General features: G+C 37.0%; 2 protein-coding genes across 3 annotated transcripts; both read right to left on the bottom strand.

The window, feature by feature from the left end:
• Positions 1 to 4,789: 4,789 nt before the first annotated feature.
• On the bottom strand, positions 4,790 to 24,172 carry LOC115965775. Of its 2 annotated transcripts, XM_031085077.1 has the most exons (3): positions 23,928 to 24,172; positions 23,444 to 23,823; positions 4,790 to 4,821 (listed from the first exon to the last, which is right to left on the bottom strand). In XM_031085077.1, exons 1-3 carry the CDS (start codon positions 24,076 to 24,078, stop codon positions 4,807 to 4,809), a joined length of 546 nt encoding a protein of 181 aa, XP_030940937.1. In that variant the 5' UTR covers positions 24,079 to 24,172; the 3' UTR covers positions 4,790 to 4,806. The 2 variants fall into 2 exon arrangements, with proteins under 2 accessions (XP_030940937.1, XP_030940936.1); XM_031085076.1 differs by lacking the exon at positions 4,790 to 4,821 and having other exon boundaries at positions 23,214 to 23,823.
• Positions 4,798 to 5,478, bottom strand: LOC115965777. Its single transcript, XM_031085078.1, has 2 exons — positions 5,302 to 5,478; positions 4,798 to 5,189 (listed from the first exon to the last, which is right to left on the bottom strand). Exons 1-2 carry the CDS (start codon positions 5,450 to 5,452, stop codon positions 4,807 to 4,809), a joined length of 534 nt encoding a protein of 177 aa, XP_030940938.1. The 5' UTR covers positions 5,453 to 5,478; the 3' UTR covers positions 4,798 to 4,806.

A 24,172-nucleotide genomic window follows, 5' to 3' on the forward strand; every position in this document is an offset into this window, starting at 1 on the left:
GGCAGGGACTAAATGCCCCTGCTTCTTCCTCTCTTCGTTCACTGGCGCCTCCTTTTGCCTCTCTTTCTTAGTCTTCCCAGCACCAGATCCATCCTGGCGCTTTTCCTTCTCCCTCTTTTGCTCATTTTTCTTTTTTTTCATCTCTTCCCTCTTCTTCTCCTCCTTCTTTTCATTCATCTCCTCCATCTTCTTCATTCATCTCCTCCATCTTCTTTTGAGGAAGGTCCTTCTCTCGATATGGGCGCTACTGAGGCAGAGTTAGGAAAGACTTCGGAAACGAGTTTAAAAAGAGATCTGTCTGTTTACCCAATGTATTACTTTTTTTATGACTTTGGCAATCTATATTTTGTATAGGCTTGTTTAAGCCCCTCTTTGTACGTTGTAATACATCTTTACATTAATAAAAATTGTTATCATTTTACTTTACATGTTCTATCTCTATATTTTCGAAATAATAGCGCAATGCAAAGATATACACCCTTGTGAATTCTTTTTATTTTTAAACCGTGACCGACGTCTAGGACCAAAGTCCCAGTTAAATAAAAAAGGTCTTGCTCGTCGTTTATAAAAACAGTCCGGTTTAATAATACTGAATCGAACGAATGATACTTAGGGTTGAAACTCCCATTAGTCAGGAAAAGAAAAGGCATTATGATGAGCTTACTAAGTCGGCCCGGCACAATACCGCCGACCTTAGAATACACTACTTGGGGCCCTAATCTTTTACTAAAGAAAGGGCGTTATTATGAATTTGCAAGTGCTGTTCAGCGCAATAATATAGCATTTAGATCAATGACACATAGGGCCAAAATACTTGCTAAGAAAAAGATATCACCACAACTTTAATAGGATTGTTTGGCACAACAATGCCGACCCGAGAAAAAGGATACTTACCCCAAAACTAGCCGAGATGATAACTGATTGCTCGATGCGGTGTAGGAAGTAATCATCCGAGGAAATATCACCCAAAAAATGCACAGCCCTCCTAGGCTACTGAAGGGTGGGGCGTTTCACCATCTTCTTAACCCCTACTGGCCTTAACCCTTTGGCAGTATCTTATGAAACTCAATCTTGTTCTCATTCAAGTAGTTGGTTTCCCCATAGGCTTAAGTCCGACGACCATGCAATGCCTTGGTTCTGTCCAAAACCTAGTTTTCCTCATCCAAGTAGTTGGTTTCCCCATAGGCTTGAGTCCGAGGACCATGCAATGCCTTGGTTCTGTCCAAAACCTAGTTTTCCTCATCCAAGTAGTTGGTTTCCTCATAGGCTTGAGTCCGAGGACTATGCAATGCCTTGGTTCTGTCCAAAACCTAGTTTTCCTCATCCAAGTAGTTGGTTTCCCCATAGGCTTGAGTCCGTGGACTATGCAATGCCTTGGTTCTGTCCAAAACCTAGTTTTCCTCATCCAAGTAGTTGGTTTCCCCATAGGCTTGAGTCCGAGGACCATGCAATGCCTTGGTTCTGTCCAAAACCTAGTTTTCCTCATCCAAGTAGTTGGTTTCCCCATAGGCTTGAGTCCGAGGACTATGCAATGCCTTGGTTCTGTCCAAAACCTAGTTTTTCTCATCCAAGTAGTTGGTTTCCCATAGGCTTGAGTCCGAGGACATGCAATGCCTTGGTTCTGTCCAAAACCTAGTTTTCCTCATCCAAGTAGTTGGTTTTCCCATAGGCTTGAGTCCGAGGACATGCAATGCCTTGGTTCTGTCCAAAACCTAGTTTTCCACATCCAGTAGTTGGCCTTGAGTTGGTGCAATGCCTTGGTTCCAAAACCTAGTTTTCCACATCCAAGTAGTTGGTTTCCCCATAGGCTTGAGTCCGAGGACCATGCAATGCCTTGGTTCTGTCCAAAACCTAGTTTTCCTCATCCAAGTAGTTGGTTTCCCCATAGGCTTGAGTCCGAGACCATGCAATGCCTTGGTTCTGTCCAAAACCTAGTTTTCCTCATCCAAGTAGTTGGTTTCCCCATAGGCTTGAGTCCGAGGACTATGCAATCCTTGGGTTCTGTCCAAAACCTAGTTTTCCTCATCCAAGTAGTTGGTTTCCCCATAGGCTTGAGTCCGAGGACTATGCAATGCCTTGGTTCTGTCCAAAACCTAGTTTTCCTCATCCAAGTAGTTGGTTTCCCCATAGGCTTGAGTCCGAGGACTATACAATGCCTTGGTTCTGTCCAAAACCTAGTTTTCCACTTGCGTGGGACCTTGGCTTTAGGGGAGTTAGCTCCTCAGCCAAGCCCCTAGAGTTTATCCATGCGATTAACGCCACCAAGCGTAGCCCCTAGTCAAGAATCATAGACCTTACTTTACACTAAAACTCTCTAAACAGTTGTTAAAAATGGCAAAGGAACTCTCTCAACCTACCACTTATGCCAACACACAAGCCTTCCCCACAGACGGCGCCAATTGTAAGGACTCGATTCGTGACGAACCGTAGCGGTGCTGGGCTCGTACGTAAAAAGACCCAAACAATATCATTTGTAGAGCGTGGGTTTGAAAGGCTAGGCCTTGGTCACCAGGCGGTGGGTTTTCCGTGGTGTTCATACATGGTTAAGTTTTCTTCACCCCTGGAATCTTGCTCCTGGAGGTGGGCTGGGAGGCTCTGGTTTTTGGCCATTTTTCCCAGCCTCTCCCTTAGGATACTTACTTTCCCTTTTATACTGGCCTGTGTTCGCTGTCCTTCGTCCACGTGTAGGGTCAAACTTTCCTAGACTGATACTTGTCCCATCAGCCCATACCCAAAGTCGTTGGGGGTGTTTGTAAAAGCCAAAGAATGCGGCTCTGTCAGGTGCAGTGCATTGAATGGCAGTAAGGGCAGCTTTCCCCGGATATTTTAGATTTTCTTTCAAACTTAGTCCTATACCGTTTTTGCCCCTCTCTTCGGTGGGACTTTGGGTTTGCCGAGGACTGAGCGGTCCTCGGCGGTATCTTAAGACTATCCTATACTCTACACTATTGGCCTTGGGCCATAACTCTCTTCGGCTTGGGCCTTTGGACTCCCTACGAGTAAACGGGCCCGGCCCATAAACTATTGGGCCCCACAATATATATATATACAATTTTTAATTATAAATTGAAATAATGTTAATTTCAATTTTCTAACCCAAAAAAAAAAAATTAAAAAAATCAGGTTCCTATATTAAAAAATCTCTCTCCTTTTTTGTTTCTCTCTCACATTTTTCTTTTTTGCATGTGTTCAACTCTATTAGGAAAAAAAAAGTGTTAGAAAGTATAAGAAGAGTTCATGCCTAATTTTATAAGATATGGAGAAGTGTGGTGAAAAAAAAAACTATTTATTTTTTAAATTACCTAAAATTTAGGAGTTTTATTTGTTGTTCAAACAGCTTGAAAGCCCCTTAAATAATAGCATAGATAAACTACCCTATCAACTCACATAAATTGACATAAATATATAATTTGAACATTTTGTTTTTTCTTTTTTTAAAGAAAAGTCAAGTCCACCTCTCTAGAGTGAGTCATTAGTTCAAACTTGAGCTCTCCACTTCTTGGTAGCTGTAGGCGCCATTGGGCCAAGATGTGTGTACTTCGGCCTCTTAAATGAACAAGGTTGGGCATCTTATATGGATAATAGTAATGGCTCAAGGGATTTTTTTTTTTTTTTTTTTTTTTTTTTTTTTTTTTTTTTTTTTTTTTTTTTTTTTCACAAAACACAGTTCTAAGAGTAAGGGACCACATTTGAATATGATACAGAGAACTTTGAAAAATTGGCCTGGGAAAAATTCCAAAGCTTTTTTCTTGACTGAAATTGTAGTTCAATCTTTTGAAAAAGTCAAACTGCTGAGATGCTTGACATCTCCAGAAGCAATTCGATGAATTGGTATCAATAGTAGTCTAGGTGTTAATGTTATTGTCACTTGTCAGGACTTAGGACAAGATATGTATCAAAATCTTCATATTAGGTTAATTAGATTTCGCTCATGCCAAATAATAAATCAAAGATCAAACTTCATTTTCTAATCAAATGTGCACTTATTAAATTAGAGATAATGACTGACTAATATAACCATCCTTTTCGGCCCTATTATGAAGTATGAACCATCAAAATATATGAGTATGACTCAGATATTTTTTTCTTTTTTAAATAAAAAATATGTGACTAGTTGACTACAATATTGAAACAAATCGCAATCTCTTGATGGAGCATTCTAAACAACCTTTTTCTTCATCAATTTTTAAAACTCAATTATCTTTTTTATATAAAAAAAAACTCATTAAAACAAAACTTAGTGAGTATAATTTGCAATATGAGGTATATTACAAAATTTACATGGACCTTATAGACTGAAGTGCAACATGTAACTTTTTATTTTTATTTTAATTTTTATAGGTGTTTCTCGTTTATTACAACAGAAATTGCTTTTAAGCCTAACAACAAGCTTGGTAGTAGCGTGGGCTACAACTTGCAATTATTTTTATAATTTATTGACATGCCATCAAACATATTTATTGCCACGTTCTCGCAAATACGAGCACGATTGATTTTAAAACACCCCTAATTAAAACACACCTAGATTATGTTTGGGAATCTATTAACAATTTAACGGCCAAGTGAAAGTGGTCTATACTAAAGAATTTGAGATTCATGAAAGGCGTCCAATTCATCTTTGACTGAGATTGAATATTTCGTTCGCAATTTCCCCATCGATGATAAATGGAGGTGTGCATTTCAAATGACTATGTAAAAGTCCACTTGTGCACGCAGTCTCTGTCTGTGTGTGTGCAAGTGTAGAGTCGGTTAAACAAGTTGAACCAAGCTTTGCGAAGTCTGTGTTGTATAAGAAGATCCTATCAGTCAATGTGTGTAAATCTTCGAAAACCTAGGATACTCCTGAACTTGGCGGCTATACGGGTAGCAATTCCGAGCACCGATGGAGTAACCGGCCGGCGGCGAGTAAGTCCGGGGAGCGAATCGGTAGGAAGGCGAGTTTCTCAACGATTCGGCGGGAGTTTGAGGAGGAGAGACTTGTTTGAGAGATTTCGGCGGAGAAAGCACCGCTCTGATCTTCAAAGGACGGTTGTTCATCGACGAAGAAGAAGCACGATCGTACTCTTCGACAACATTCGCCAAGTCCTCGTCGAACGTGATTGAAATTAGGGTTTCCAAGTCGCCGGTCGGCAATTGACACCTCAGATTCACCGATGAGCCACAGAACTCTCCGAGCTTCACCATCAACTCTGTAACAACAACAAGAAACAAAAAAATTGATTAATTATTCACACACAAAAAAAAAAAAAAAACCAAACGAATTCACAAAAATCGAATCTGAAAATGGAAGAGCACACAAACCTGTGAAAGAAATAGAGCGATCGACGGCGAGGACACGTGTAAGGCCGCCGGCGTAGCGGAGCGTGCCGTCGGTATAGCGAGGGAGGATTTTCCCGCCATAACTGCAGAGGAATTTGATGGTCTCTGTGTTTTTGCTGTTGTTGGACACCATGATAGTTTTTGAAAGTGGAGAGGAGATTTTGGTTAGTAAGAGGCTCAAACCTCTGGAGATTGGTTTCGGTGAGTATTTATAGGGAGAGAAGGAATGGGAGGGTGAAGTGAGAAATAGGAAGAGTGGGGAGTACACGGAAAGTGGGGGCTAAGAAAGAAAGAATTATAACGTGTTGGGTACAAAAAGCAAATGAAAGAAATATTGAGATGAAGCGGTCTGCGGTTTGATATATGCGGATGGATATTCTTTTCTTTTCCTTGAGGGAGTAAATTGCGGAGAACGAGGAACCGGTTCTTCTACGAGGTTGCTCACCAGCACTGTGGGCCTCACTTTTGTTTTTGGGTGACTACGAGGAAATTGACTACTTACTTTTTTATTTTTAAACTATTTTATAAAAGTATCTCGTAAAATTATTCTTTTTATAAACTACGAGGAAACAACCCTTTTGTAAAAGTATCTCGTAAAATAGTACTTTTTTTTTTTTTTTTTGAAATCGATATTAATAATATCTAGTTTCAAGATAAGGGTTATTTTGTTATATATACTTCAAAAATAAAGGATATTTGGTCATTTTAATAAACATGTTTGTTTATTAAAACCAAGGTAAGAGTAACATTTAGTAAAGAAGGATATACAATTCAACGAGTCTTTTAGTTGAACATTGCAAAAAATGAAATTTATTTGTGATATGAGTATTGTTTAAACTTATTTGAGAAAATGAGGAAAAAAGAAAATTTCGTTAATAGTGTAGCTGAGATTCTAAGAAAAAGTATGAGAGAGGAGTGAGAAATGATATGGTGGAGGGAGAGAGAGATAATTGAATTTTGGTGATGTAGTTATCGAAATTCCTGCTCAAAATGTAAGTTGCCCAGATTAGAGGAGCACTCGAAATAGGAGAAGTGCTGAAAAGGAGAGAGAGAGAGAAAAAAGAAAAGAAAATGAAATATGACAATGGAGTTGCCGAAATTTTAGGGGAAAGGAGAGAGATAAAAAATAATTAAGGCAATGGTGTTGCCAAAATTGTGGAGAAGGGAAAAAAGAAGAAGAAGAAAGAAAGAATTGTGGCAATTGAGTTGCCGAGAATGTAGGGGAGAAAAAGAAAAAAGAAAAGAAAAGGATTATGGCTTGCCGAAACTGGAGAAAAAAAAATTATGCAAGCCACAATTTTGGCCACTCCATTGATCATTGCCTTTTTTCCCCTAGCTTTAGCAAGCCATAATGCTTTTTTTTTTTTTTTTTCTCCCTTCCATTTTCGACAACTCAATTGTTATAGTTCTTTTTTTTTTCCTCTAGTTTTAGCAAACTACATTCCTTTTTTTTTTTTTCCTCCCCTATATTTTTAGCAACTCAATTGCCATAATTCTTTTTTTTCCCCCTCTCCCCACAATTTTGGCAACTCCATTGCCTTAATTCTTTTTCTTCTCTTTCCTCTCCCCTATAATTTCAGCAACTTCATTACCACAATTCCTTCTTTTTTTCTCTCTCCGCACTCCTCCTAGGCAGCCTGCATTTTAGGCAGAAATTTCGATAACTACATCACCGAAATTCAATTCTCTCTCTCTCTCACATCATTTCTCTCTCCTCTCTCATATTTTTTCTTAGAATTTTGGCAACATCATTGCTGGAATTTGCCTTTTTCCTCATTTTCCCAAATAAGTTTGAACAATGCTTATATTTCAAATAAACTTCATTTTTTTGCAGTATTTAGCCAAAAGACTCAGTACAAAAGCAAAAGAAATATTGACATGAAGCAGTTTGCGGTTTAATATTTATGCGGATGGATATTCTTTTCTTTTCCTTGAGGGAGTAAATTGTGAAGAACAAGGAAACAGCTCTGCTACGAGGTTGCTCACCAGCATTGTGGGCCTTACTTTTCTTTTTATTTTGGGTGACCAAGAAAAAAAAATAGAAAATATATATGTGGAAAAATTGACTACTTACCATTTATTTTTTAACTATTTAACCAAACAACCATTTTGTCAAAGTATCTTGGAAAATACTTCTATTTTGGAACTTGATATTGTTGATGTCGAATTCTACTTAGAACTCGACATTAGCAAACCAAGTTCCAAAAACATGGTTATTTTGTTATATATTTTGAAAATATGACTATTTTGCTATATACTTCAAAAATAAAGGGTATCTAGTCATTTGTCCCTATATATTTGCCAAAGAGATAACATGTTTGTTTATTAAAACTAAGGTAAGAATCATATTTAGTAAAGAATACGTAATTCAACAGTTAGATTTTCAAAATTGGTTGTACTTATAGTCTAAGGCTATAGCCTTACTCAATAAAATAAATATTATTAATTGCATATTCTTTACACTCTTAATACACATGTCAAATTTTGTGTCAATTGAATATTATTTAATATATGATTTATAAACTTATATTCTATATACATAATTTTAAATAACAAAAATTTGCAATTTAAACGATTTATTGATGAGATAACTATTGATTTTTAATTTTCTAGAAATTTTGCAAGTATGGATAATATAAGAAGAAGATATAATCTAATGGTAAATTTGTCAAAATTCATCTCTAACAAAAAGATATTGAGTAAGATTATAACCTAAAGTTACAACCAATTTTGAATCTAAACTTTGTCTTTCTTGAATTATTAAAGAAAAAATTGTTAAATACAAAGCTTAGAATGGAATTTTGTTAATAACCAAAAAAAAAATAACTATTAATATATTGGTATGAATTATGATGATAAACAATAATTATCATGAAACAAACAATAAATCCTATTATATTACTATATAAAAAAATGAAACCATTTATTATTAGAAATTAGTTTTTTATGTCAATTAAAAAATTATGAAGAATTAATTTTCTTTACTAAAGAGTTAAAGGAAAAAGTGGAAGAAACTTTTTTTTTTTTTTTTTTATAACAAAAAGGAGGAATTCCAGACCATTCTCTTTTTTTTCCTTTTTGGGATTTTGACAAATATCATGTTTTGACTTCAATGTGAATGTTAATTCAGTTCTTAAACTTTGATTCAAATCGTTATTCCCTTGCACTTTAGTTTTGTATGGACAAACTTTTTTCTGCGCATATAGTTTCCTCCACTTTATTAATCATTTTTAAATTGTTATTATTATTATTATTATTATTATTATTATATTTGATAACCTATAGCACATGCTTCATGATAATTACTATTTATTATTTAGTGTCCTGTGCACTGTTTATGAGACTCACAAATCTCTTTTTTTCAGTAAAATTTTCATTAAAAATTGGTCCCACAATACTATTCACATATTTAAAAATTATTTTGTTACAATATTTTCAGTTTTCAGTTTTTAGCAATAAGCGGTATCCAAACAGACTCTTAGTCAAAACACTAATAAAATTTTAGTGTAGATAAGATTTGAATTCTAAATCTCTTATTCAATAATAAGATAATTTACTAGTTCTTATTAAAAAAAAAAAAAGATACTTTCTCAATTGAGTTAATTAAAATCCACAAAAATGTTATTATTACATAATATAATTAAATCTTTTAATTTTAATAAAAAATATACTAACAAAATGTGTAATTTTTCACAAAGCTAATGTGCAAGAGAGTTAATTGTCAAATCAAAAGTCAAGAGAATTAATTGTTGAGATCAAAAGTCTAGAAATGACAATTATGATTCAAAGGTTATATTTGTAAACTTATTTTTTATTTTAATAATTTACCATTTTATTTAATGTGGTTACAACTTAGCTTTTTAAATGGACGGGAGATCCCAACTTAGCACTTTTGTTTTCTTTCCTTCTTCCTTTATTTTTTTTGAAAAAAAAAATTATTTTAATTTTCATATTTTAGAGTTATTGTCAATTTGGTCATTATATTTTGGTAACAGTTAATTTAATTTCTATTTAAGTTGAAAATTATATTGATCAAATTGATTACTACCAAAATGTTTGAACCAAACTTACAATAATCAAAAATGCTATTTTTCACATTCTTTTTATTATTTTATTTTTAAAGAGTAAGTACTGGCTGTTTGTGTTAGGCCGAATTTTAATGGGCCAGAGATCCCATGTTAGCACTTTTTCTTTTCTATTCTAGTTTTCATTTTCATTGTAAGTTCAGCTTCAAATTGCACTGAACGCAAATTGATTAACCAACAAATGTTTTGATCATGTATTTGTTGTTGCCAAGTCATGGCAAAACAGGATCTTAGTTCAGTTGCCGTTTTTATCTTTTTTCACATAATGAAATTCGAAACCGGCCATGTGATCTAATTGCCTTAATTCTAACTCCTTCGTGAAGTTGATAAATTACAATGATGAGAGGGGTAGGCCAGTTTGTCACTCAAACAATTCATAGAGGATCCCATATCTTGAAACACATCCTGTACTCTTGAAGCAAAGTAGTGATAACAACCATAATTATAGTCCTATGTCGTTGGATTTGATCTTTTTAGTACTTAAAACTTAAAAAACATCTTTGATTTGGTTGTTTAATAAGAAAGAAGAAACAATTGCAAATTTGTGACCTTTATATTTAGTCTTGTAATATTGCTCTTTGCTGTTTGTTTACTAGAGTAAAGGTCAGGGAATAAAATGGAAAGAAAAAAAGAACAGTTTTCAAAATTTAAAGGAATAAATGGAATGGAAAGGAGCCTGAGAGAATTTTTAAACAATAGCTTATTCATTTCCTTCTCAAGCCTATTTTTTAATCCTTCCACAATGGGAAGGAATCAAATATATGTTAATGAAGTTTTATTTGAAACCCCTAATAATACCTTTTTTTTTATATAGAAATTATTATTTTATAAATGTTTATATCTTATTTTTATTAAAGAAATGACATAATGGTAATTATGGGAGGTGGAATTTTGGAGACATAATGGAATCGCAGTGAGGACTTCGACCTCGACAAAGCTGTGATGGAACTTTTGACTAAACCAATCTCCTCTTAATTGAAATAATCACCGGCTAAAGAAGAAGAGACCTTAGATAAACCAAGACCAATCGAAGGAGAGTGTCCAAGGAGGTTTCGATAGTTAAGTCAAAAAACTACAATGCATAAATTTTGCCAACTGATTGTTTGTCATGTCACAAGTTAGCTTAAGGAACGTGTGTCAGGATAACAATTCAATAGATTTACTAACCGGTTGTTTGTTGTGTCAAATTAGCTTAAGGAATGTTGCTTAGTAGCATTAAATGCAATGGTGGGTTGTTAGAAAAAAAATGTCAATGTGAAGAAAGTCAGTAGACACTTCTTCTGTGAATTACTGCATTACTTGCTTAACCTAAGCAAAGATTGACCAACCTATGTCATCGGCTTGAGAATATGTCACTCAACCTTCATGGCTGACCAAGAAGCGGATTATTGCAGACAACCGGTGTAAAGCTTGCAAGACGGAACCGGAAACTGAAATCCATGCACTATGGAATTGTGGTGTGGCGCAGGACATTTGGGCTGGTTGTTCAGCTAGATTGCAGAAGTGCCATGTGGGTCCGGAGGATATGCTACAACTATGGGAGGAACTGATGGTTAAGCTCACCTTTGATGAGCTCGAACTATTTCTAGTGCAGGCTTGGTTAATATGGAATCAAAGGAATGCATTGATCCACGGGAAACAGTTGCAGGAACCTGTTATTCTGAATAGAAGAGCTGAAGATTATTTGGCAGAATTTCGACATGCTCATTCCCGCTTAGTCACAACGCCCCCAAGCTCGAACCTGATTAGCTGGAGGCCACCACCTCCGAACCAGTTCAAACTAAACTTTGATGCGGCGATATTCAAGGAGGAAGACGCTTCAGGTGTTGGAGCCATTATTCGGAATGAACGAGGTGAAGTTATGGCTGCATTTTCAGGCAAGGGACCACCGGCAGCTTGCAGCGAGGAAGCTGAAATCCTTGCTTGTAGACGTGCAGTGGAGTTCGCGTTGGAGTGTGGCTTTAGGGAGATGGTGGTTGAAGGAGACAACCAATCGGTCATGTCTGCGTTGGAGAGGAAGAGGTGTCTGTCTTCATGGGTTGGCTATATTCTGCAGGATGTGCTTTGTCTGCTTAATGATTTTCGTTGGTCACAGGTACAATTTGCTAAAAGGAGTGCTAACACAGTTGCCCACTTATTAGCTAGGCATGCAAAAGGTCGGTCACATGATGTAATCTGGTTGGAGGAATCCCCTCCACCTGTTGTGCAAGTTTTGTACCTTGACTCTATTTCTATTTAATGAATTATGAGAATGGTTTTCTCTTTTTTTTTTTTTTTTTTTAAAAAAACCTTCATGGCTGACCTAAGAAGATGTCACTTGACCTAGATGGACAACCTAAGAAGGTGTCAATCGACCTATTGTCGACCTGAGAAAATGTTGGCTGAGCTTTGTAACTAACTTGGTACACCTTCTTTAGTCTTATCATGACCACCCCCACCCCACTCCACCCCACCCCACCCCACCCCCACAAATAATGTGATTATAAAAAGATTTAATTATATTTTATTATATTCCACTCTCAAACAATGTTACTTTCTACTCTATTCCTTTTCTATTCCTTTTTATTTTCAAACGTCAAAATTAGAGAAAGATGAATATTTTATTATTATTCATTCCTTTCAAATATTTGCTTTTCCTTATAAATATTTTAGTGGAATAACTTTTAACATTCCTTAAGAGATTTCAGTTGAACTATCCAACACTAAGGGCCACAAAAGATGCAACTTCATCTATCTATCACACATAAATTACCACAACTAAAGTAATAGAGTAATACAAACATGAGTTCTTCATTGCTGTCTGAACAGAAAGACAATTGTAGGACCGAAAAAGGGAAAAAAATAGCTATCAGCATAAATATTGCTTGTTGGATACTGTTGGGGAGATAAACACCTTGGAGAGCTTCCTTAAGTAATTAATATAATATATAGAGACACACTTTAACCCAAAAGGCCTAAGCCCAATGGGTATGTGCTCAATTATATTATATTAACCACTCATTCTTCTCATCTTTATTCAATGTGGGACTTCACTCACACGTGTAACCCAACAATCTCCCCCTCACGTGTAAGTCTACCTCTTTATAGGCTTCAAGACCTCTCTGTGGGCCATGAACAAGTCCTACTTACTCCCCCTTGCCAAATGGGCTTTTTACTTCATCGATGCATCATCCATGAGTCTCTCGTACGCCATCCATGGGAACCACGTGTCAACCCCGCACGCATATCCATGGGAACCCCGTACGTCCATGTCCATGGGAACCTCGCACCACACCATTATTTAGCACCATTAGCAATATTCTTTGTTGGGTTATTTTCTTTTTTCTTCTCCAGGATCTTTATGTGTGGGCCGTTTTAGGCTTTCTCTGTCCCCGCTGGGTAGGGACCAAGAACACCTCACCACCTTCGCCGCACACCACCATGGGTTCTGATACCACTTGTTGGGGAGATAAACACCTTGGGGAGCTTCCTTGAGTAATTAATATAACATATAGAGACACACTTTAACCCAAAAGGCCTAAGCCCAATGGGTATGTACTCAATTATATTATATTAACCACTCATTCTTCTCATCTTTATTCAATGTGGGACTTCACTCACACGTGTAACCCAACAGGATACATGGTTACTTATTCCTTAAACTAAATAGCGTGGATATACCATAATGGTTAGCATCACAATTTGGCATATATATCATCATTCCTTTCAATTATGCTGTGCCCACCTTTTTTGTAAATCTTTAGGAGGGGATGAACTTTTATCATAAACAAAGGAGGAGATGAACCAATAAAGCAAAAAAATTTCGGTGCTGAAATTTGCGGTGTGAGCATGAAAGAATGAACACTTAGGACTTTCAAAAAGTCCATGAGAACATATTATGTTCTTTTTTAAAAGTTGCAATGGTGAAAATTTGTGGGGTGCACTTTTTGGCCTGAGTAATACTAGCATGAAAACACTAACATGCGAAAATGGCTAGTAAATTGAGAAAATGTCATTGTCTAGCCAAAACAAAAAGCTCATGAAAAACTAGAAAAGAAGCCAGACAAATATTATTTTATCGACTACCGTGAAATTGTTCACTCTTAGTGAAAGAAGTTTTCCCCTTTTACAATGTTGGATTACACGTGTGAGTGAAGTTTCACATTGAAAAATGATGAGAATAATGAATAGTTGATATAACATAATTGAGCATATATCCATTAGACTTAAGTCTTTTGGGTTAAAGTGTATTTCTATATATTATATTAATTATTCAAGGAAATTTCTTAAGGTGTCTATCTCCCCAACACATAGAAAGTATGGAATAATTTCTCCTTATAAGTTGATTAAGATCTTCTCAATTTCAAATATATTTATGCGATATAACTTATATTTACATTAAATAGTACAAATTTAAAGTGTTTTTATAAATTTTAATAGATCTTGTCTGTTATATATTACAAAAAACAGAAATCAAATGTTAAGGGCATTCTTTTGTACAAAAAAATTTATTAAAAACTTATTTCCATTAAAAAAAAAAAAACCCTTCTCCTTATCTTATCCTTATCAAAAAACTATAAATGGAATCCCACATAGAATTATACAAATGATAAATAATATTTCTTTTATAAAAGAAATTTTTTTACAACAATTTCTTAGATAACAACCACTTCATGTGAGGTTTGAATTATACAATAATTCTTGTAAAATCTCTCACCCGCACTTATCTAATATTCCATTCAATTGCGTCCTGAATGTAATTTGAGAAATTTGTGCATATATGAACCTGAGAGAGAAAAAAGATAAATCTAAGATTATCATTATTTTGAATAAATCAAGTATTTTAAAATTGAAAAAAGTGCAAACTTTATAAATGGAATGACGTTGAATGACTCTTTTTTTTTTTTTTTTTTTTTTGATAACCACCTTGAATGACTTTTTTGGTTCACAATCATGTTGGTTTTTATTGGTTTTCATATAGGCCCACCATTAATATTATTTTTTCATTTACCAACAATCATTGGCCACATTAGCAGTTTGTAAAAAAATTTGTATCTCTAGCATTATTCTTACACATGAGTAAGTATAACGAGGATATTTTAGACATCAAAACTGAGTAACTAAATAAGAAAAACCCTTAGTAGTATAGAGAAAAAAACATTTCCTAAATTAATGGCGTGAAATGCATCCGTTATCTTTTCCATAATTAAAGCCAATATAAAAGTATCAAATAAAAAAGAAAAGAAACCCTCTTTATTCATACTTATAAATGGAATTCATACCCACCTGGAAATCCTCCACCAAATCCACCACCACCAGGGAAGTCGCCTCCCCCAAATCCACCACCACCAGGGAAGCCTCCCTCAAAAGTAAATGTAAATGGCTATCCCCCACCAAAGTTGAAACCACCCCCACCCTGTCCCCCATGTCTTCAACGTCTCTATCATATCTCGTTCGTTTTTCTTCATTGCTGAGAATTTGGCACCCAAGGATTTTGAGAGAAGAAAAATTTAAACTTTTTTAGTCTTTGTTTTTTTTGCCTAGATTCATATATATCAAGCAATTTTAGGAAGAAAGAGACACAGCTTGGTAGTAGCGTGGGCTACAAAATATAGCTTTCCCCATGCTCAAAGAAATATTATTTGAGTTTATGAGAATTACAACTTGCAACTATTTCTATAATTTATTGATGTGACATCAAACATATTTATTGTCACGTTCTCACGTATATGAGCACGATAGATTTTAAAACACCCCTAACTTAAACGCACCTAAGTTATGTTTGGGAATCTATTAACAATTCAATGGCCAAGTGAAGTGGTATGTACTAAAGAATTTGAGATTCATGAAAGACGTCCAATTCATCTTTGATTGAGAGAGAATATTTCGTTCGCAATGTCACCATCGATGATAAATGGAGTTGTGCATTTCAAATGGAATTATATATCTCTATGATGTTTGAGTCTTGATGGGAAGGAGTTATGCCAACAACATTACTAGTTAAAATTAAACACAAAATGCAATTTAAGCCTTTTATTTTGATTTTTTAAATTCTAAATAAAAATCAAGCAAATTTATGTGTTGTTTTGAGATTGGCTTTTCCCTCTTTTATTTTTATTTTTAAAAATATATTGGCTTTTCCTTGTATATATTTGGGTGGAATGGAGGGGTTGACAAACTTTTAACATTCCCTAAGAGATTTCAGTTGAACCATCAAATACAAAGGGCCACAAAAGATGCAACTTCCTCTATCACACATAAATTTCCACAACTAAAGAAGTAATAGTGTAAATGCCGACATGAGTTCTTCATTGCTGTCTGAACAGAGAGAATTGTAGGAACCGAAAAAGGGCAAAAATAGCTATCAGCAGCATAAATAATTAAATATTGCTTGTTGGATACCACAATGGTTAGCATGAAAATTTGGCATATATCATCATTTTGTACATCTTTAATTAGAAGAGGATGAACTTTTATCATAAACAAAGGAGGAGATGCACCAATAAAGAAAACCTTGTTTTTTGTTTTTTGTTTTTTTTTTTTTCATCTACAAATTAAGTGCTGAAATTTGCGGTGTGAGCATGAAAGAATGAACACTTACTTAGGACATTCAAAAAGTCCATGAGAACTGTGGGGCCCAATAATTCGTGGGCCAGGCCCATTTACTTGTTGGGATCTAAAGGCCCAAGCCGAGGAAGGTGATGGCCCAGGCTCGGCAATACAAATACAAAGTAGCCTTGGGACACAGCCGAGGACGATTCAGTCCTCGGCATAACCGAGATCTCAAAAGAGGAAAGGGCAAAAATGGTATAGAAATAACTTTGGAAAATATCTAAAATATCTATGACATTTAGAAAAGGGTACGCTGGGAAATATAACGACCCAGGAAAGCTACTCTTACTACCATTCAATACTCTGCACCTGACAGAGCCATACTCTTCAGCCTTTACAACCACCCCCAACCACTCTGGGTATGGGCTGATGGGACAAGTATCAATTTGGGAAAAGTCGATCCTACACGTGGACGAAGGATAAGGAACACAGGCTAGTATAAAAGGAAAAGTAAGCAAACCAGAGAACGGGCTGGGAAAAATGGCCAAAAACCAGAGCCTTCCAGCCCGCCTCCAGGAGAAAGGCTCCTAAGGTGAAGACAACTTAACCATGTATGTATATCACGTAAAACCCACCGTTTGGCGATCAAGGCCTAGCCTCTCAAACCCACGCTCTACAAATGATGTTGTTTGGGCCTTTTTACGTGCGAACCCAACACTGTTACGGTCCGTCACGAATCGTGTCCTTACAATTGGCGCCGTCTGTGGGGAAGGCTTGTGTGTTGGCATAGGCGGTAGGTCGAGAGAGTTCTCTTGTCATTTCTAACAATTGGTTATAGAGTTCTAGTATAAAGTTCCGCTAGGGGCTATGGGTCTTGATTAGGGGCTACGCTTAGTAGCGTCAATCGCATGGATGGTTCTAGGGGCTTGGCCGAGGAGATAATTCCCCTAAGGCCAAGATCCCACTCCAAAAAAACTGAGTTTTGGACAGAACCAAGGTATTGTATGGTCCTCGGACTCAAACCTATGGGGAAACCAACTACTTGGATGAGAAAACTAAGTTTTGGACAGAACCAAGGTATTGCATGGTCCTCGAACTCAAACCTATGGGAAACCAACTATTTGGATGAGAAAACTGAGTTTTGAACAGAACCAAGGTCTTGTATGGTCCTCGGACTCAAACCTATGGGGAAACCAACTACTTGGATGAGAAAACTGAGTTTTGGACAGAATCAAGGTATTGTATGGTCCTCGGACTCAAGCCTATGGGGAAACCAACTACTTGGATGAGAAAATTGAATTTTGGACAGAACCAAGGTATTGTATGGTCCTCAGACTCAAACCTATGGGGAAACCAATTACTTGGATGAGAAAACTAAGTTTTGGACAGAACCAAGGTATTGCATGGTCCTCGGACTCAAACCTATGGGGAAACCAACTACTTGGATGAGAAAACTGAGTTTTGGACAGAACCAAGGTCATGTATGGTCCTCGGACTCAAACCTATGGGGAAACCAACTACTTGGATGAGAAAACTGAGTTTCGTCAAGTCGGCTGCTTAGTAAAAATTCTAAGTTACTCAGTCCTCGGCTCAAATACTATAGAAGGTTAAAGCTATTAAAAGTGTTAAGAAGATGGTAAAACGCCCCACTATTCAGCAACCTACAGGGGCTGTTCGTTTTGCGGGTGGTATGTCTTCGGATGGTTACTTCCTACACTGTATCGAGCATTCAGTTGTCGTCTCGGCTATTTTTGGGGTAAGTGTTGTTTTCGCAGGTTGGCGTTGTTATGCCAAACCACTCTTTTAAAATTATGATAATATCTTTTTCTTAGCAAATATTTTGACCCTAGGTGTCATTAATTTAATGCTATATTATTGTGCCGAACAGCATTTGCAAGTTCATAATAGCGCCTTTCTCTTTGATAAGGGGTTATGGTCCCAAGTATTGTACTCTAAGGTCGGCGGTATTGTGCCAGGCCGACTCAGTAAGCTCATCATAATGTCCTTTCTTTTTCTGCCTAATAGGAGTTTCAGCTCTAAGTATCACTTGTTCGATTCAGTATCATTAAGCCGGATTGTTTCTATAAACGCAGAGCAAGATCTTTTTATTAACTAGGACTTTGGTCCTAGACGTCGGTCAAAGCTTAAAAGTAAAAAGAATTCACAAGATTGTACGTCTATTCATCGCGTTATCATCTCGAAAATATAGAGATAGAACATGCGAAGTAAAGTAGTAACAATTTTTATTAATATAAAGATGTATTACAACGTACAAAGAGGGGCTTAAACAAGCCTATACAAAAGGTGGATCACCAAAACAATAAAAAATTAAAAAAAAAAAAAAAAAAAAAAACCAACGACAACAATGCAAACAAATAAACAGTCAGACGCCTTTTTAAACTCGTCTCTGAAGTCCTTCCAAACTCTGCCTTAGTAGCGCCCATATTGAGAGAAGGACCTTCTTCAGAAGAAGATGGAGGAGATGAATGAGAAGATGGAGGAGAAGAATGAAAAGAAGGAGGAGAAGAAGAGGGAGGAGATGAAAAGAAATAAAGAGGAGCAAAAGAGGGAGAAGGAAAAGCACCAGGATGGATCTGGTGGTGGAAAGAAGAAGAAAGAGAGGCAAAAGGAGACACCAGTGAACGAAGAGAGGAAGAAGCAGGGGCACTTAGTCCCTGTCTCAATCCTGACTCCTAACACACTGGTGCCATGTTAGTTATGCTCATGAGAGAGCGGCTGGTACTGATAATGGGTGACCCCAGCTCAGTCACGCCGAATGTTTGGCGTGACGAGCCCCTGCTTCGAATTTTGGCTGAGAGGAGGGTAAGAAGGATCTTGAGTCTCTACCATCCCTGCCCTGACCAAGCCATTTTAAGTCTCATAAGAATATGGTGTTTCTGGGAGATGTACGATTCCTCCATTACTTATTCCTATTTCGAGCGTATCACGATTTAAGGTGTAACCAGCGGGTAAAAGTAAACTCTAGAGGGAGTCTAAGGGTTTCAGATTTTGGGAGGGTTAAAAGGGTTCGTGTATGGGAGAAGATAATCTCTTGTTTTTCTTTTTATATGAGGGGCGAAGCGGAAGGTTTTTAATATGTTCAGATCTCCAAGGAAATCTGCAAACAAGAATATGCCCGCTCCGCTTCCCCACACCATCAATAACCGTTAAATTTGAATGATCTCGTAAAAGAGAAACTATTAAAAGCACGTTTTGGATAGCCAAACGGCATGAGCGCGTCGTGAGTAAATTCAGAAGAATGTCTCGTAGACCGGTACATTTCCTGGGCAGACGAAGAAACGTCAACATTAATGAAGGACTGAGTTGAACGAGCTATAATAAAGGCTTGGTATTATCAAAACCCTTCTCTCCAACCAAGAGGTTGGACAACAGGGTTTTGAGGGGCTATTGTGGGGCCCAATAATCCGTGGGCCAGGCCCATTTACTTGTTGGGATCCAAAGGCCCAAGCCGAGGAAGGTGATGGCCCAGGCTCGGCAATACAAATACAAAGTAGCCTTGGGACACAGCCGAGGACGATTCAGTCCTCAGCATAATTGAGATCTCAAAAGAGGAAAGGGCAAAAATGGTATAGAAATAACTTTGGAAAAAATCTAAAATATCTATGACATTTAGAAAAGGGTACGCTGGGAAATATAACGACCCGGGAAAGCTGCTCTTACTGCCATTCAATACTCTGCACCTGACAGAGCCATACTCTTCAGCCTTTACAACCACCCCCAACCACTCTGGGTATGGGCTGATGGGACAAGTATCAGTTTGGGAAAAATCGATCCTACACGTGGACGAAGGATAAGGAACACAGGCTAGTATAAAAGGAAAAGTAAGCAAACCAAAGAACGGGCTGGGAAAAATGGCCAAAAACCAGAGCCTCCCAGCCCGCCTCCAGGAGAAAGGCTCTTAAGGTGAAGACGACTTAACCATGTATGTATATCACGTAAAACCCACCGTTTGGTGACCAAGGCCTAGCCTCTCAAACCCACGATCTACAAATAATGTTGTTTGGGCCTTTTTACGTGCGAACCCAACACTGTTACGGTCCGTCACGAATCGTGTCCTTACAAGAACATATTATATTCTTTTTTAAAAGTTGCAATGGTGACATTTTGTTGGGTGCACTGCTTTTTGACCTTAGGTGATTAATATGAAAACACTAATATGAGAAAATGACTAGTAAGTTGAGAAAATGTCATTGTCTAGCCAAAACAAAAAGCTCATGAAAATCCAAGTCAGACAAATGCTATTTTGATCAACTACTTTGTAATATTCATAAGATTTTTCCCTCTTAGGAAAGAAGTCCTCCTAATCATAGAAGGTGTGGAATAATTTCTCCTAATATGATTAAGATCATCGAATATATTTTTTCTTTAAAAAAACATTTTCCTCTCTCCCCGTATGTGTGTGTTAAAAAAAAATCATCAAATAGATTTATGTTATGTAACTTATATTTGCATTAAATATTACAAAATTGAAAGTGTATATTAATCTTTGTTTATAAATTTTAAATGGATCTTGTATGTAATATATTACCAAAAAAAAAAAAAAAAACAGAACTCAAATGTTAAGCATTCTGTTGTACAAGAAATTTATCAATATTTGGAAGATTCCCTTTGGTTAAGTTTGTTTTATATGTTTAATACAGTGTTTTAACTTGTTTTTTATTTGGGTGATTTGTAAGTAGGAGGTCTGAATCCTCTGATTGTTCTCCAACCTCTAATTTTAATTGGCTTCTAAATACAAAGTTAACCCATTCAAGTACAAAAAGAGACAAAGAAAGATGCTATTCTGACAGACCACTGGCTTATAAAATTATGAGTAATATATATAAAAATCATGAAAGCATTTACCTAAATTAAAAATCAATTGGGATTCAGTCACTTGTCACCAACTAGATCCTTCTTTAGAAAATCAATTGGGATTCAGTCACTTGTCACCAACTAGATCCTTCTTTAGAATTTAGGACCGACTTAATTAGAAGAGACGAGAGAGCAAGAGAACCTTAGAGCTAGACACGTCGACCATGTAGTTGGCTAGACACTTGGACTTTTATTGTGGCTCAGTAGGACTAGCACCATTCATATATATTATCCTTCAATCAGTGTTAAATCAGTGTTATAGTTGCAATATTGCGTGTGGAGCTGACAGCATGCTTTTAAGTTTAGGCTTATTCTGGTCACAAGCCGACGTCTTTCAGATAAAGGGGAAACCAGATTTCTTTTTAAGGGTTCGGTTTCTATTTAGTGTCCTGTAATACTGAACTCATTATGATCACGATACGTATTTAAAAATGGACACATATTATAATCGCAATGGGTCCAATACACTAGTAGCACCGGACAAAAGCCATACCCTACTTTTAATATGATGAAGGAATGCATTATTAATAAATAATGGAGGTAGCTTTTGGCTTTCGGCTTTGTTGGTGTTGGGACATTTTGTGGCTGAAATGTGTGTTGCATTTGGATACCTATATGGTTAGGATTAGGGTTATATGGTTAGGATTAGGGTTATTAGCATTCGCATCGGAGTTTGTAAATCAATATTTATTTTATAAAAAAAATTTATTTGATCTATTTTATCAATTTATTTAACAATTCACATAACATTTCAGGTTTTATTTTTATATACAATGCTAAGGGTAAGGGACCACATTTGAATATGATACAGAGAACTTTGAAAAATTGGCCTGGGAAAAATTCCAAAGCTTTTTTCTTGACTGAAATTGAAGTTCAATCTTTTGAGAAAGTCAAACTGCTGAGATGCTTGACATCTCCAGAAGCATTTCGATGAATTGGTATCACTGTAGTCTAGGTGTTAATGTTATTGTCACTTGTCAGGACTTAAGACAAGATATGTATCAAATTCTTCATATTAGGTTAATTTCGCTCATGCCAAATAATAAATCAAAGATCAAACTTCATTTTCTCATCAAATGTGCACTTATTAAATTAGAGATAATGACTGACTAATATTACCATCCTTTTCGGCCTTATTATGAAGTATGAACCATCCAAATATATGAGTATGACTCAGATTTTTTTTTTTTTAAATAAAAAATATATGGCTAGTTGACTGCAATATTGAAACAAATCGCAATATCTTGTTGTAGCATTCTAAACAACCTTTTCTTTATCAATTTTTAAAACTTAATTATCTTTTTTATATAAAAAAACTCATTAAAACAAAACTTAGTAGAATATAATTTGCAATATGAGGTATGTAAGGACACGATTCGTAATAACCCGTAACAGTGTTGGATTCGTACGTAAAAGGCCCAAACAATATCATTTGTAGAGCGTGAATTTGAAAGGCTAGGTCTTGGTCGCCAAACGGTGGGTTTTTCGTGGTGTTCATACATGACTAAGGCGTTCTCGCCCTAGGAGTCTTTTTCCTGGAGGCGGGCTGGGAGGCTTTGGTTTTTGGCCATTTTTCCCAGCCACCTCCTTGGTGCACTACATTTTATATTATATGGTCCTTCTTGGTTGATCTTAGCCCTCCACTTGTTAGTCAGGCAGGTGCTTACTTCTGTACCCGTCCCATCAACCGTCCCATCAACCATCCCCTCTTACTTTCTGTTAATTGCGATGATCGAAGTTACACCGTCCAAGCGTCTCTTCTCATTTAACATGATCAGGATGCTGACAGGTGCATTTAATGCGGATGGGACGTATTTTCCCTAAACCAATTTTGCACCGTACCTCCACGTGGGCCCCATTCCACTCATATCCCCTATCCCCTTCAGGGGACTGTTTGGGGATAGCCTTCATCGTGACTTTGCTTCTCCCATTGAAGTCCTGGAGTGCCGAGGATAGGGTCATCCTCAGCTGTTTCCCTTGACACCTCGGCCTTTGATTATTCGTCCTCGGCACGCGATCTCCTCGGCACGGGCCCTGAGCCTGGATAGAACGTGGGCCGGATCGTAAGATCCCTGGCCCCACAAGGTATATTACAAAATTTACATAGACTTTATAAATTGACGTGCAACTTGTAACTTTTTATTTTTATTTTTATAGGTGCTTTGCGCTTATTACAACAAAAATTGCTTTTAAGACAACAAGCTTGGTAGTAGCGGAGGCTACAACTTGCAACTATTTTTATAATTTATTGACATGACATCAAACATATTTATTGTCACGTTCTCGCATATACGAGTACGATTGATTTTAAAACACCCCTAATTAAAACACACCTAGATTATGTTTGGGAATCTATTAACAATTTAACGGCACAATGAAAGTGGTCTATACTAAAGAATTTGAGATTCATGAAAGGCGTCCAATTTATCTTTGACTAAGATTGAATATTTCGTTCGCAATGTCACCATCGATGATAAATGGAGGTGTGCATTTCAAATGGCTACGTAAAAGTCCACTTGTGCACGCAGTCTTTGTCTGTGTGTGTGCAAGTGTAGAGTCGGTTAAACAAGTTGAACCAAGCTTTGCAAAGTCTGTGTTGTATAAGAAGATCCTATCAGTCAATGTGTGTAAATCTTCGAAAACCTAGGATACTCCTGAACTTGGCGGCTATACGGGTAGCTTTTCCGGTAGCAATTCCGAGCGCCGATGGAGTAACCGGCCGGCGACGAGTAAGTCCGGGGAGCGAATCGGTAGGAGGGAGAGTTTCTCAAGGATTCGGGGGGAGTTTGAGGAGGAGAGATTTGTTTGAGAGATTTCGGCGGCGAGAGCACGGCTCTGATCTTCAAAGGACGGTTGTTCATCGACAAAGAAGAAGCGCGATCGTACTCTTCGATAACATTCGCCAAGTCCTCGTCGAAAGTGATCGAAATTAGGGTTTCCAAATCTCCGGTCGGCAATTGACACCGGAGATTCACCGATGAGCCACAGAACTCTCCGAGCTTCACCATCAACTCTGTAACAACAACAAGAAACAAAAAAATTGATTAATTATTCACACAAAAAAGAAACCAAACGAATTCACAAAAATCGAATCTGAAAATGGAAGAGCACACAAACCTGTGAAAGAAATAGAGCGATCGACGGTGAGGACACGTGTAAGGCCGCCGGCGTAGCGGAGCGTGCCGTCGGTGTAGCGAGGGAGGATTTTCCCGCCATAACTGCAGAGGAATTTGATGGTCTCTGTGTTTTTGCTGTTGTTGGACACCATGATAGTTTTTGAAAGTGGAGAGGAGATTTTGGTTAGTGAGAGGCTCAAACCTCTGGAGATTGGTTTCGGTGAGTATTTATAGGGAGAGAAGGAA

Source organism: Quercus lobata, chromosome 10, assembly GCF_001633185.2.
Source record: "Quercus lobata isolate SW786 chromosome 10, ValleyOak3.0 Primary Assembly, whole genome shotgun sequence".
In the NCBI taxonomy this organism is placed as follows: Eukaryota; Viridiplantae; Streptophyta; class Magnoliopsida; order Fagales; family Fagaceae; genus Quercus; species Quercus lobata.